At 40.4% G+C, this 13,652-nt stretch overlaps 2 protein-coding genes across 2 annotated transcripts; both read left to right on the top strand.

The window, feature by feature from the left end:
• The first annotated feature begins 1,400 nt into the window (after nt 1–1,400).
• On the top strand, nt 1,401–2,140 carry LOC131018944 (60S ribosomal protein L4-like). Its single transcript, XM_057947626.1, has one exon. The coding sequence runs from the start codon at nt 1,433–1,435 to the stop codon at nt 2,138–2,140; it is 708 nt and encodes a 235-aa protein (XP_057803609.1). The 5' UTR covers nt 1,401–1,432.
• Nucleotides 2,141–9,210: 7,070 nt separating this feature from the next.
• Nucleotides 9,211–12,205, top strand: LOC131018942 (uncharacterized). The gene is made up of 3 exons (XM_057947625.1): nt 9,211–11,074; nt 11,441–11,763; nt 12,176–12,205. Exons 1-3 carry the CDS (start codon nt 9,211–9,213, stop codon nt 12,203–12,205), a joined length of 2,217 nt encoding a protein of 738 aa, XP_057803608.1.
• The last annotated feature ends 1,447 nt before the right edge of the window (nt 12,206–13,652 follow it).

Below are 13,652 nucleotides of genomic sequence, written 5' to 3'. Positions count from 1 at the left end.
TTGCTTGCCGACATATCTGCCGAATGGCAAAAAAAAGGTGTTCCAACTGGCATGCAACTTTTTTATACTGTCAAGTTCTAGCACCCTTCAAATCATAGCAGACACATTGAAATACGGCAATGCCATATACAGCTTTATTTTTGTGCTTGCCGATATATCTGTCGAAAGACAAGAAAAGGTGGTCAAACTTGCATGCAACTTTCATATCATGCAGACCCATGCCCATATTACAAGGGAATCAATTGCAGACCTCTGGCACTATCAAATAAATGATAATTTTGTGAAACTTATTTTGCCGTTATTTGTGCCGAAAGTGAAGGAAAACCAAGGACAACTAGCATGCATCCTTGAAATTTATGTCAGATGATTACCATGAATTGCAATGAACGAAAAAAAAATCCGTTTGGAGCAACATTAAAATATTCAGAACGCATAAAATCAAAAAGAAAATATTATATAAAGGGGTTATTGCCGCAAAATACATATAATTTGTAAATTTTCTGGTTTATAACATGACCTTATAATTTGACCAGAAAATACATCAAGGGGAGTTAAAGTAAAAAATAAAATATTATATACAGCAATAACTTTGTTTGTTTGCTCCCACGTGATATTTAGAGCTTCCTATACAAGATCATGCTGCACTTGTTAATTGGATTGAAGCATGTGACACAAAAAAACAAAAGTCATAGTCAAAAGATGTATCTCAAAACACAACAATTTCTCGAATTTATCAAATATTTAAAATTTTAAACATCTCACTCGTCATGATACAATTATAGATATTTTAGATAGTAATAGACCCGCGCGGTTCTATAATAATAGGTGACTTCAAAATGCGAATATTCGTGTATTCATTTCATTCAATTAAAAACTTTTACTCTTAAGCCAAAAAAATTACATATTTCTTCAATATTTTCTATATTCTTGTATATCTTCTAAAATTAGTGTGTTTCTCATATTGAGGTAAGTTAAGACTATTTTTTTCGATATTCAATAATAATAATAATAATAATAATAATAATAATAATAATAATAATAATAATAATAATAATAATAATATCAAATAATAACTTACTACTACCACTATACGTGGCTCTGATAATACTATGTGTGGTATAGATTAAATATTTTATGTTATATAAATATAATTATGCAGCGGATAAGTAAGAACCTTGTTTTTCAAAAGTTTGAAAACTTTGTTTGACAAGTATTAGTTGAGGAATATAAATTTCATTTTTAACATATTCATTTATTCTTGGACTTGCAAGACATTTTGCAATGTGCATAATAAGTCTATTAATCCATTTAATTTTTTCTTTTAATTTTTTAAAGCACCAATTTTATTCAATATTACATAATCATAATAAGCATCAAATAATAAGCATCAATTTTATTCTTAGTTGTTTTCCCGTATCCAGCCCCCGGGAAAATGGCCGCCGCCGCCGCCCGCCCCCTCGTCACCGTGCAGTCCCTGGAGAACGATATGGCCACCGACGGAGGAGCCGCAGCCAACTGCCTGCCTCTTCCTGACGTAATGAAAGCCGCTATCCGCCCCGACATCGTCACGTTCGTGGACGGCCAGATCTCCAACAACGCCCGGCAGCCTTACGCCGTCTCCAAACGCGCCGGCCACCAGACCTCTGCCGAGTCCTGGGGTACCGGCCGTGCAGTCTCCCGTATCCCCCGTGTACCCGGCGGTGGTACCCACCGCGCCGGGCAGGGAGCCTTCGGCAACATGTGTCGCGGCGGACGAATGTTCGCTCCGACGAAGATCTGGCGCCGCTGGCACAGAGCTGTCAATGTCACGCAGAAGCGCCACGCCGTCGTTTCGGCGATCGCGGCTTCCGCTGTACCTTCTTTGGTCCTTGCTCGCGGACACAAAATCGAGGAGGTTCCTGAATTGCCTCTTGTTGTTTCCGATTCCGCTGAGGCTGTAGAGAAAACTAGCGCCGCGCTGAAAATCCTCAAGCAAATCGGAGCATTGGCCGATGCCGAGAAGGCGAAGGATAGCCAAGGTATCCGCGCCGGAAAGGGGAAAATGCGCAATCGCCGCTACATTTCGAGGAAAGGACCGCTGATTGTCTACGGAAATGAAGGATCGAAGCTGGTGAAGGCCTTCCGCAATCAAGAGCGCTAGCAAGGGATGGTACAAGACAATGATCTCCGATAGCGACTACACTGAATTTGAAAACTTCACAAAATGGTTGGGCGTATCTCAGTGAGGGGTTTTTGAGCTTACATTTTTTCCTTTCATGTTTTTTTGAAGCTTAAATGGAGAGTTTTTGTTTAGACTTAAAAAAAAAAAAAAAAAAATAAGCATCAAATATATAATCATGATCAGACGGATTTAAACTCATAATAAATAAAAACTTATATTTGAAGAATTTCTTCAAATCTTCAAGCAAGAAAGGAAATGTAGTAGCCCGCTCTTTTATTATATTTAAATCCAGTAATATAATAATTATTATTTCATCTTTCAGTAAATTAAGCCCAGTAATTATTTATGATTTAAATTCAGCTTATGACACTGGATTATATTCTAATTGAAGCAGGGTTATTATTATTATTATTTCTTGAGTCGTGAATTTATTCCGACTTATAAAGAATTAAATCTACGGATTTAATTTAAGCTAAGCAAGGAAGCAGATATCGAGTAGTTTCATAAACACGCGATATTAACAAAATCCGGTAGTTAGATTTTTTTTTTAAAAAAAAACGCAATACAATATAATCTATTCATTTTTGGTGCTAACAACTAAAGCTGATAATACTTCAGATGGATAACTGCGAAGAGTACTTTTGAATGAGACCGAGAAGAGTCTGGATACAAAAAAATAAATATAGATACAAGGCACAGATCAAACCAATTACTCTCAATCATTAATATACAAGTCTAAGAAGAATAAGATAAGGGAAAGAAATAAATGCACAACACGCTCCTCCAACTCCACGCCTATACTGTACATCTTTTTGACTCCAACTCCACGCCTATACTGTACATCTTTTTTACTCCAGCTCCAGCAGCATATTGGCAAAATTTTCACACCTGAACACCTTCAATTGGGTTTCAGATTTCAAGCATATAACCTCCTCATACCCATTCCACACTTAAACGTCTTCATCATTCTCTGCCAAAGTATTTTCAAGTATCAGTTTAATTCAATATTCAGCAATCCAACCAAGCACCATTCAAGGTATTTGTAACACCCCGTATTTTGAGAAGCTATTTTATGCCCTAGCTCGTATTTAATTTGAGTTATTAAATAATAGCTAGAGGAATAATGCACGTGGGCGAATAAATGAGATAAGAATTATTTTTGAGAATTATAGAAGGCGATATTATCTTTCTCGGGTCATATAAATCCTATTATAGAGAAGCCTATCTTCGCCCTACATTTTAATTGAGATATCTATGTGATATTAATATTTTACGTGGTAGAATATTCGCATATGATTTTGATACATTGTTATTATGATATTAGATATATCATAATTGAGATAAGTTTTTCCCACACGAAAATAAATATATTTCCGTGGGATATATTCCTACACACTAAATTAGTGATGTAAAGTATTCAAGCATATATGTATATATTTTTCTAGATCTCTCTCACTCTCTCTATCTCTCGATCTCTCTCACTCTCTCTCACTCTCTCTATCTCTCGATCTCTCTCACTCTCTCTCACTCTCTCTATCTCTCGATCTCTCTCACTCTCTCTCACTCTCTCTATCTCTCAATCTCTCTCACTCTCGACTCTCTCTCAATCTCTCTCAATCTCTCTCACTCTCTCTCTTTCTCCCTCACTCTCTCTCACTCTCGGCCTCTCTCTCCCCTCACGCACCCCCCTTCTCTCTCTCCCTCATTACTTCATTCTCCCCCATAAATGTTGCACACATGCAACATTAAACCCTAACCTAAGTAGCTAACCTAGTTAGCCCAACAAAATCCCAAGGTTCAAGCTCTCACATCTCTCTCTCATATCTCTATCTCTCGGCTCTCACTCCTCTCTCCTCCCTCCTCCTCTCTTCTCCTTCTCTATTCACTTCATAGGATGACATACTCCACCATTACTCCATCTTTGACTACAAGATAGTGTATTAAAAGAAGATCACACAAGCACATGCAAGTTTTCTTCCCCCCCCCCCCCTTTTACTCGATCTCTCTCTCGGCCCTCACTCTTCTCTCTTCTCTTCTTCTCTCTTCTCACTCCCTATTCCCCTCACTTCATGACATCCTCACCATCACTTCATCATTTACTAACAAGATATGCATTAATAGCAAGATCACACCATCACTTCTCATAAAGGCAAGCAAGCTCCCTCTCCCTTTTTCTTCCCCTTCGGCAGCCCCCTCTCCTCTCACTCCACCATACTTTTCTTCTTGTTTCACCAAATATAGTAAGGATTAAGGAAGCCAAAAGTGTTCTAGCTACACACTAAAGCCATCAAGGGTGTATCAATCTTAAGCACAAGCTCCAAGAGGATTTCACATCATCCCCTACTCCACCTCCATTAATCTTGTGGGTAGCAACCTCAATTCTCCTCTCATGTTATATATATATATTTTCCTTGATATATAAGCATGTTTATTGAAGTATATAGAAGCATGATAGTCCCCTCTCCACTCTTGTAATTCTCGAAAATTTTGATATAAGAAAGCATGATGAATTCTTTCAACTTTCCACTACCTTCATGTGCTCATACACCTCTCCATGTTAGATACATGAGAGGAAGAGATATGTTTCTTGAGAACCCTTGAAAGGGCTATATGTTATGATTAGTGAAGCATGATAAGTTCTTAGTAAGAAAATGCATGAGAATGATAGTGAAAGCATGAATCTATGAGGATATGTGTATATGTTGTAAATTCGACCATTACGGGAATTTTCTTACGTTCTGGACTGATGAATCGACGAGGTTTCCCTCGTCCAAAATTCTTCAAAATTTTATGGTGTGTACATATATGAGTCTTGTAAGCACTGGTACAATTTCAAGTCATTTGGACTTGGTTTACTACCTTTTTAAAATAGAAAACTTTTACTGCGCATTTCCACCGGAAATTTTGAAGGGCAGTCTGTGGAGTCACACTTTTCAGTAACTTTCAAAAATATTCAGCCTCCCAAAGTTTTATGGGAGAAAGATACAAGTGTTATACAGACTCATGTAAAATTTCATTGCATTTGGACAACGTTTGCTAATTTTTAAAAATCCTAGCTTCCAGTCGTGCCAAACTGTCGAATCTGGTAGACTGTGGGAAAATACCCATATCTCTTAAACCACTTGGAGTTTTACAGTCTACTTTTTTTTAAACGAAACTAGACTCAAAGAGCTTTTCATCGGTATAAGTCTCGAATCCAGGAGATTCCTGAGTTAAAGCAGTTTATTCATTAAAGTCGAGACAAAACAGAATGGTAAACTGGAAGGTCCGAAAATTTTGCCTTGATTTTGTGTTAAGAATGTTTAAAGGGTTTTGGTGGAATTATACACCATGATATGGCATGAAAATGCTACTAGAAAGTTTTATAAATATTTTTCAAGGCTTACATGAATATTTGGGATTTTCCCCACAAAGAAAAAGATTTCAAGTTCATATAATGACTTTTAAGTCATTTGATTATTAAGATAAGTTATATGCATATTATGTGAAATAAGTGATTATTTGAAGCATGTATGATTAAGTGATTTTTGAATGCTATTTGCCTAGTATTGAGAGTCCTTTAATTGGATAAGATATCCGATTATATTGGGAAGTCCAGTTGGGTAAATAGTGGAGAAGTTATAAGATGAGATTAAGCACATGATGAAAGTTTAAGCTTAAGTATGAGATATGAGTTAGATGAGATTCTAACTAGAGTTTATTTTGTCACATGGCAATCTAAACATGTGCGCCACTAAAGGTTCGAGTGACGGCCGGCGTTAGTACGACCCCGAGCGTTACGTCATCGACTCCTGAGACAGGTGGGCTTTATTCTAACTCTATTATGGCAAGCTACCATAATAACGAGTTCAAATGCAAAGTATTATGAAAATAAAGCATGATGAAGCATTATTGATGAGTACTATGAAAATGAAGCATGTTGAAGCATTATTGATGCATATTATGAAAATTGTCATCTTGCCATATTTATTATTGATGAGAAAGAAGTATGGTATGTTGCCTTATGAAAGACATGACTAAGTTCATGAAGCAAGATATCGGCCTTTAACTGATCCAGATGACAGTAAAGGTTATGTGCACAAGAGGTGATCGTGAGCCGTCTCTAGTCGGCCGGTCACGGTGATTTGAAGGAGGCCTCCTTCTCTTCACCTAGTATATATATATATATTATATGAGTATTCATAGTTGGCACATACCCAGAGTATATTGTCTGCAGACAAATGAGATTATTGTTATGATGCAAATGAGTTTATGACAGAAAAACATGAACATGTATTTTTAATCTCAGTTAAATCCTGTTGATGCATTGAAAAGGGCAAGATTGACATATAGCTCTAAGAGCAAGATTTCAATTATTTCCGGCATGAGTCCACTGAGTGCTTTTTGGTACTCAGCCCTGCATGTATTTCTAAATGTGCAGGTCTGGCTTGGCGCGAGGATGGGTGAAGGCTGTTGGAATTGTCAGCTGACAGTGTCTTTCTATGTCTCATGCTTATCTTATTGCTTTGACTCTATAAGATATTATACTCCCTGCTATATGTCTTCACACATATAGTAATGCATCGCTGCACAACTCTGATGAATCTCTTTATTTAATTTGCTGTTGCCTGTAATATCCCATAAGGGAAAATACTCTCAAACCTTGCGAAGTCTCGAATTATGTTTTACCAAGCAAGTAATTTAATTTAGTCTTAAAGTCTTTCTTGAAAAAGAGTATAGTTGCAAATGCTTCCGCTAAAGCAAGACGTAAATTCTATTTCTTTCATGATTATTTTTATTAGTCGTACGATACTTGGTATACGCTATCACTGGCTATATCGGGCTGCGACAGAGTGGTATCAGAGCAGCTCGTCTGCTCTGAGCGTAATCCCTTATAGAGTCTCTTCTTGATTGAGTCTAAGCTAGAGTCTTAGACTAAAAGAGTTATGTCACTGACAAGAGCCAACACCCCATCTCCGCCAGCTTGACGAGGTATGCAAGTTAAAGTTTTAAAGTTACTTATATGCATGAGATATGCATTTGATTGAGTTTAAAGTTACTTATATGCATGAGATATGCATTTGATTGAGTTTAAAGTTACTTATGTGCATGAGATATGCATTTGAGTAAGTAAAGTTTCTTATGAGCATGAGATATGCAATTGAGCAAGTTAATGAGAAAGTGTTTTATAAGTTGAGAAAGAGGCACGATTAGTGCATGATGCAATGTTATTGATACTTGTTTTTGTTGATTTAATAAGAAAGATGGTGGAATTTTTATCGGAATCAATGTTGATACCGATGCACTATGAGAATCATAGAAGAACATCGACAAGCAAGTATGTTATTGAGTAATAACGAGTAAGTCATTCTTGACTTAGTTTGAATAACACGAGTTGTTATTTTGTTTATAGCATGGCAGAGGGATTCAATATAGTACAGGCTTTCTACGACTGTACTTTAGAGCACCATGAGACTATTGGGGAGTTCTTGGCCCGTTTCCACCACAGGTGGATAGACGCCGTAGAGTACGGAGTCACAGCGCAGCAGGCCATGCAGATCCTACCTTATAGGATGCCACCCCATTGGCAGGCGTGGTGCCACTTCATAGCCCCTGATTTTTACGACCCGTTGGCACCGGGTGGTTTTGAGGTGCGGTTTCCAGAGTACCTAGTCGTACTGTTGAGCCGGTTCATGATGTATGCGAACCCTCCATATTTCTATCTCACGGAGAGTGACACCCGAGAGGGGGAGGCAGAGAGTCAGCCTCAGGGTCTTCCTGAGACTGAGGATCCTTTGATGGCTTTGGGACTAGATCTCCTTAGCTCCCAGCCGATTGCTGACCCTATTTCTTCACTTCCTCAGGGCACTCTGCCCGAGGATGAGACTCCTCCTATTTCTATCTTGGACCCTGACTACCCCATGTTTTCTCCCGGGATGTACTCCCCGACCTTCGGATATTTATCCTATGTCACCCCGATGACCATTGACACTACTGAGGCCATCGACACTCTTGAGCAGTTGATGAGCCCCATTCGTGAGACCCTCCCTGTTCCTCCCCTCCCTACTGTTGGAGAGGGTGAGATTGCCATGACTGATGTTGACCCTTTCGCACCAGGGCCTTCACGACCCCAGGGGATGGCTAGAGACGCGGAGGACGACGCAGGATCAGTCCCGGTTGTTGGGACTCTCGTCTCACAGCCCCTGGATCTTCCTAGCATGGGCTTGGCATTCGAGATGGACATTCCTCGAGGGGATCCGCTTCGAGAGAGAGCCTCTTACGACCCGTTTCACCGTGCCGACTCTGACAGTGAGGACGGCGTACCATATGTGCCTCGATTGGGCGACGCTCGAGAGGATGACGGTGATGATGCTACGGAGGATGGGAGTGACGAGGGTAGCCGGGATGACGGTAGAGGTCATGGGTGGATATGGTACTGATATGATAGTATTATGTAGAGATGCATATGTATATAGTAGCTTTGTTTAGATAGCCCATAGTTTTGGCTGGCAATGGATAGTTCCATCCCAGGCCAGGGCTTGTACTTATTTTGCTAGGCCCCTATAGTACACGGGTAACGGATAGTATCTGTACCCAGTTGTAGGGCTGATTGTACATAGATGCAGTATTGAGGCAGTAGATAGGTCTTTAACAGAGTAGTACTTTGTACTGACCTATAGCAGTTATAGATCATAGTATACACTTTTGTACAAAAGAAGTCCTCGTTGAGGCAATTTTCACGAGATATATATGATGGGCCGGAGCGGCCAGTTTTGACGAAATGAGTAATGAGATTACTTGTTTTGATGCATTGTTATGAAGCAATTGTCAATTTGAAAGCATTTATTGAAAGCAAAGTACTTTGACGCATTAAGCATACTCTATGTGAAAATATATATTTATATATGTATATATATGTGTATACATGAGATGCATGATACATATATGAGATGCATGATACACATATGAGATGCATGATATGTTGTAAATTTCTCAGCTATGAGATTAGAGTATGAGAAGCCTTGTCACATAGAGGAACTTATATTTGATCAAACTTGTAGATTGACATAATGCCTCCACGAAGAGTAAATAGAAATATACCCGAGAATGAGGAAGAACCCAGAGAACCTACGCCGCCGCCTCCACCTCAAGATAGGAGAGTGGAAGAACTTTTCTTAAGACAGAACCCACCGACTTTCGTAGGCACGGGAGACCCTGCTGAAACGGAAGAATGGATTCGTGCTATGGAACGAATCTTTAGATTTCTGAGATGCAACGACGCAGAACGTCTTATGTGCATGTCTTATCAGCTGAAAGGAACCGCCGACTATTGGTGGGAAGCAAAGCAGAAAACTATGGCCCCAGAGCAGTTAGACGAACTCACTTGGGATCTTTTTAAGATTGCCCTGTGTGAAAAGTTTATACCCAGAAGCTATAGGAAAAAGAAAGAGATGGAGTTTACTACCTTAAAGCAAGGGAATAAGACTGTAGTGGAGTACGATCGACTATTCTGCGATCTAGCCCGCTATGCACCGTATAGAGTGGATACGGATGAGAAGATGTCCGAGTTGTTTTGCGCCGGACTGAGGCAAGAGATAAGAGTGGTATTAGCAAGTCAAACGGCACTTTTCTATGCCGAGGCCTTGAACAGAGCTCTAGATATGGAGCTAGCAATGCAGCCGGAGAAAGCAACACACGCACCAACGCCTCCATCAGGCCATTACACGCAAGCATCAAACACTCCCTACTCTAATCAAGGACAGAAAGGAAAACGCAAATGGGATAATCATAGAAATGACGGCAAGAAGCCATGGCAAGGCCAGAATGTTCAGCCTCCCTTCGTGAAGGGCGATAAGTCTTTTTATGGTGGACCAGCGACCTCACACCCCGGACACCAAGGGATATCCCTTTGTCCTAAGTGCAACAGGTTACACACAGGAGTGTGCAAAGCTGGAAACCCAAATTGTTTCACTTGTGGAAAACCAGGGCATTACTCGAGCCAGTGCCCCAACCGACAGCAAGGGATGAGTGGAGGAAGACCCAATCAGTTTCCAACCCCACAGCTCAGGGCAATGGAAGGAATTCTCCCTCTACCTCAACCACTACAGCAACTATCTTTTCGCCGTCCAAACCAGCCTCATAAGCAGCTACCTGCACCGCAAGCAGGAAGACCACCACAACATCAAAGGATGTATGCTATCAATCAGAAGAATCAGGATAAGAACCAAGGAAACCTAACAGGTATTGGGGAACTGAAAGGTGTACCCATTGTTATTCTCTTTGATACGGGAGCATCACATTCTTTCATCTCACATACCTGTGTGGATACGTTAGAACTGAATATAGAACCAGCCCAGCTACAACTAAGGGTAGCCACTCCCTTAGGAAAGGTCACCACAGTTACTCATGTGTGTCTTAACTTGGAATTCGAATTAGGACCTCTTAAGCTTAAGGCTAAGACGTTGAGACTAATGCGAATGTGGACCACAGACATCATTTTGGGAATGGACTGGTTAGCAGAACACCATGCGGTGATACAGTGCGAGCAGAGACAGATATCATTCCAGCCACCAGGCGAGGAACCCACATGTTTTTATGCCATCAATAGAAAATGGAAGAAGACACCTATCATCTCTGCAGTGCAAGCGAACAAGATACTAAAAGAAAAAGGTGCGACAACATATTTAGTATACTTGAACCAAGAAGAGGAAGCACAAGTGAAGATTGAAGATGTACCTGTAGTGCGGGAGTATCAAGACGTTTTCCCCGACGTTCTACCAGGTCTACCCCCGAACCGACAATTGGAATTCACGATCGATTTGGAGCCTGGAGCAGCACCAATATCCAAAGCACCATATAGGATGGCACCAGCAGAATTGCAAGAACTGAAGTTGCAACTACAAGAGTTGTTGGACATGGGATTCGTTCGACCCAGTGCTTCGCCTTGGGGAGCGCCGGTTCTGTTTGTCAAAAAGAAAGATGGAAGTTTAAGATTGTGTATCGATTACCGGGAATTAAACAAGGTGACCCTAAAGAACAAGTATCCTTTGCCACGTATAGACGATTTGTTTGATCAACTTCGAGGAGCACGCGCTTTCTCAAAGATAGATTTAAGGACAGGGTATCACCAATTGAGGATACGACCTGAGGATATTCCAAAGACAGCATTCCGCACGAGATACGGACACTATGAGTTCATAGTGATGCCTTTTGGATTAACAAATGCCCCCGCCGTATTCATGGATCTCATGAATCGAGTGTTTCACGAATATTTAGATCAATTCGTGTTGGTATTCATAGACGACATCTTGATTTACTCAAAGAATGAGATGGGACATGAAGAGCACCTTAGAACAGTGCTAGAGAAGCTAAGAACTGAAAAGCTTTATGCTAAGTATAGCAAATGTGAGTTTTGGCTACGAGAAGTCAATTTCTTAGGCCACGTCATTTCAGCTGCAGGAATCAAAGTGGATCCTGCCAAAGTTCAAGCAGTGCAAGAATGGAGATCACCAACGACACCTCACGAAATTCGTAGCTTTCTAGGATTAGCAGGCTACTACCGTCGTTTTATACAAGATTTCTCCAAAATAGCCAAGCCTATAACTCATCTGCTCAAGAAAGAAGTCAAATTCTCGTGGACGAACGAGTGTGAGCAAAGCTTTCAAGAATTGAAGAAGAGATTGACTACTGCCCCAGTACTAGCCGTTCCAGAAGCAAACAAAGAATATACTATCTATACAGACGCATCAAAGAAAGGACTAGGATGTGTACTGATGCAAGAGGGAAAGGTAATAGCTTACGCCTCGCGACAGCTTAGGCCACATGAAGCAAATTACCCGACGCATGACTTGGAGCTAGCAGCAGTAGTACACGCATTGAAAATTTGGAGACACCACCTTTATGGAGTACGGTGTGAAATTTACACCGACCATAAGAGTCTCAAATATTTCTTTGAGCAAAAGGATCTGAATATGAGACAAAGAAGATGGCTAGAATTAGTCAAGGACTATGATTGTGGAATCAATTATCATCCAGGCAAGGCCAACGTCGTGGCAGATGCCTTGAGTAGAATGGAACGAGGAAAGTTAGGATGTATCCTAACCAAGGAGAATGACTTGGTTAGAGAATTTGAAAGGTTAAGGTTGGAAGTGGTATTTCCACCGCAAACCACAGATTTGATCATGGCGACACTCAGTGTTACCCCCGATCTAAGATCAAGAATTGTTAGTATGCAAAGAGAGGATGAGAAATTAGAAAGATTGCGGGTGAAAATCCGTACCGAGAAGCTTGATTCATATCAAGAAGCAGCAGATAATGCATTGATGTTTGAGGGAAGAATCTGTGTACCCAATAATGAGAAATTAAGAAATGAAATCATGAGCGAGGCTCATGACACGCCTTACGCAGCACATCCAGGAGGTACGAAGATGTACCAAGACTTAAAAGCAAGATTTTGGTGGGAAGGCATGAAGCGAGACATAGCTTCATTTGTAGAACGATGTTTAGCTTGTCAGCAAGTGAAGGCGTTGCACCAACGACCTTATGGCAAGTTACAACCGTTAGAAATTCCAAAATGGAAATGGGACCACATAGCTATGGACTTTGTCACTGCTTTGCCAAAGTCGAATAGAGGGAATACCGCTGTTTGGGTGATCATAGATAGATTGACAAAAAGTGCTCATTTCATACCAATTCCTGTCACGCACGGGTCTGAAAAGTTAGCTCAAATATACATTCGTGAGATAGTACGTTTGCACGGAGTTCCAATGACGATCACCTCCGATAGAGATACAAAATTCACCTCACGTTTTTGGATGAGCTTACACAGGGAATTGGGTACTAAGTTGAATTTTAGCACAGCTTTTCATCCACAGACGGATGGGCAGTCTAAAAGAACTATACAAGTTTTGGAAGATATGATTCGGACTGTAGTGTTAGATAGAGGAGCTCAATGGGAACAAGTGTTACCCCTGATTGAGTTTGCCTACAATAATAGTTTCCAAACGACTATTAACATGGCACCATATGAAGCCCTCTATGGAAGAAAATGTAGATCTCCGCTTTATTGGGATGAAGTAGGAGAAAGAAAAGTGTTAGGTCCTGACGCAGTGGAAGAAATGATCACAACTGTGAGACAAATTCGGCAACGAATTAAAGAAGCTCAAGATCGTCAAAAATCTTATGCAGACACTAGACGCACAGAGATTCAGTTTGAAGTGGGAAGTAAAGTCTTTTTAAAAGTTTCCCCTTCTCGAGGGATTCACCGCTTCGGTATAAAAGGAAAGCTCAAGCCTAGATTTATAGGCCCATACGACATATTAGAAAAAGTAGGCCCTGTTGCCTATAGACTCGCGTTACCTCCAAATTTCGCGAATGTTCACAATGTCTTTCACGTGTCGCAATTGAGAAAATACGTGTTTGACCCGAAGCATGTTATTCATCGAGAGGATATATCTCTCGAACCAGACCTGAAATACGAAGAAAGACCCGAAGTTGTGTTGGATAGAAAGAT

Source organism: Salvia miltiorrhiza, chromosome 3 (assembly GCF_028751815.1).
Source record: "Salvia miltiorrhiza cultivar Shanhuang (shh) chromosome 3, IMPLAD_Smil_shh, whole genome shotgun sequence".
Lineage (NCBI taxonomy): Eukaryota > Viridiplantae > Streptophyta > Magnoliopsida > Lamiales > Lamiaceae > Salvia > Salvia miltiorrhiza.
Note: the sequence above shows the minus strand (reverse complement) of the source record. Positions and strands in the feature narration are given on the sequence as shown.

What these genes read in the sequence shown, in the direction of transcription:
- LOC131018942 (XM_057947625.1), top strand. Translation starts at nt 9,211, where the DNA reads ATGCCTCCACGAAGAGTAAATAGAAATATACCCGAGAATGAGGAAGAA. An exon ending in CATGGGATTCGTTCGACCCA is followed by an intron (nt 11,075 to 11,440) that starts GTGCTTCGCCTT and finishes TGGTATTCATAG; the next exon opens with ACGACATCTTGATTTACTCA. An exon ending in CTCATCTGCTCAAGAAAGAA is followed by an intron (nt 11,764 to 12,175) that starts GTCAAATTCTCG and finishes ATTATCATCCAG; the next exon opens with GCAAGGCCAACGTCGTGGCA.
- LOC131018944 (XM_057947626.1), top strand. Translation starts at nt 1,433, where the DNA reads ATGGCCGCCGCCGCCGCCCGCCCCCTCGTCACCGTGCAGTCCCTGGAG.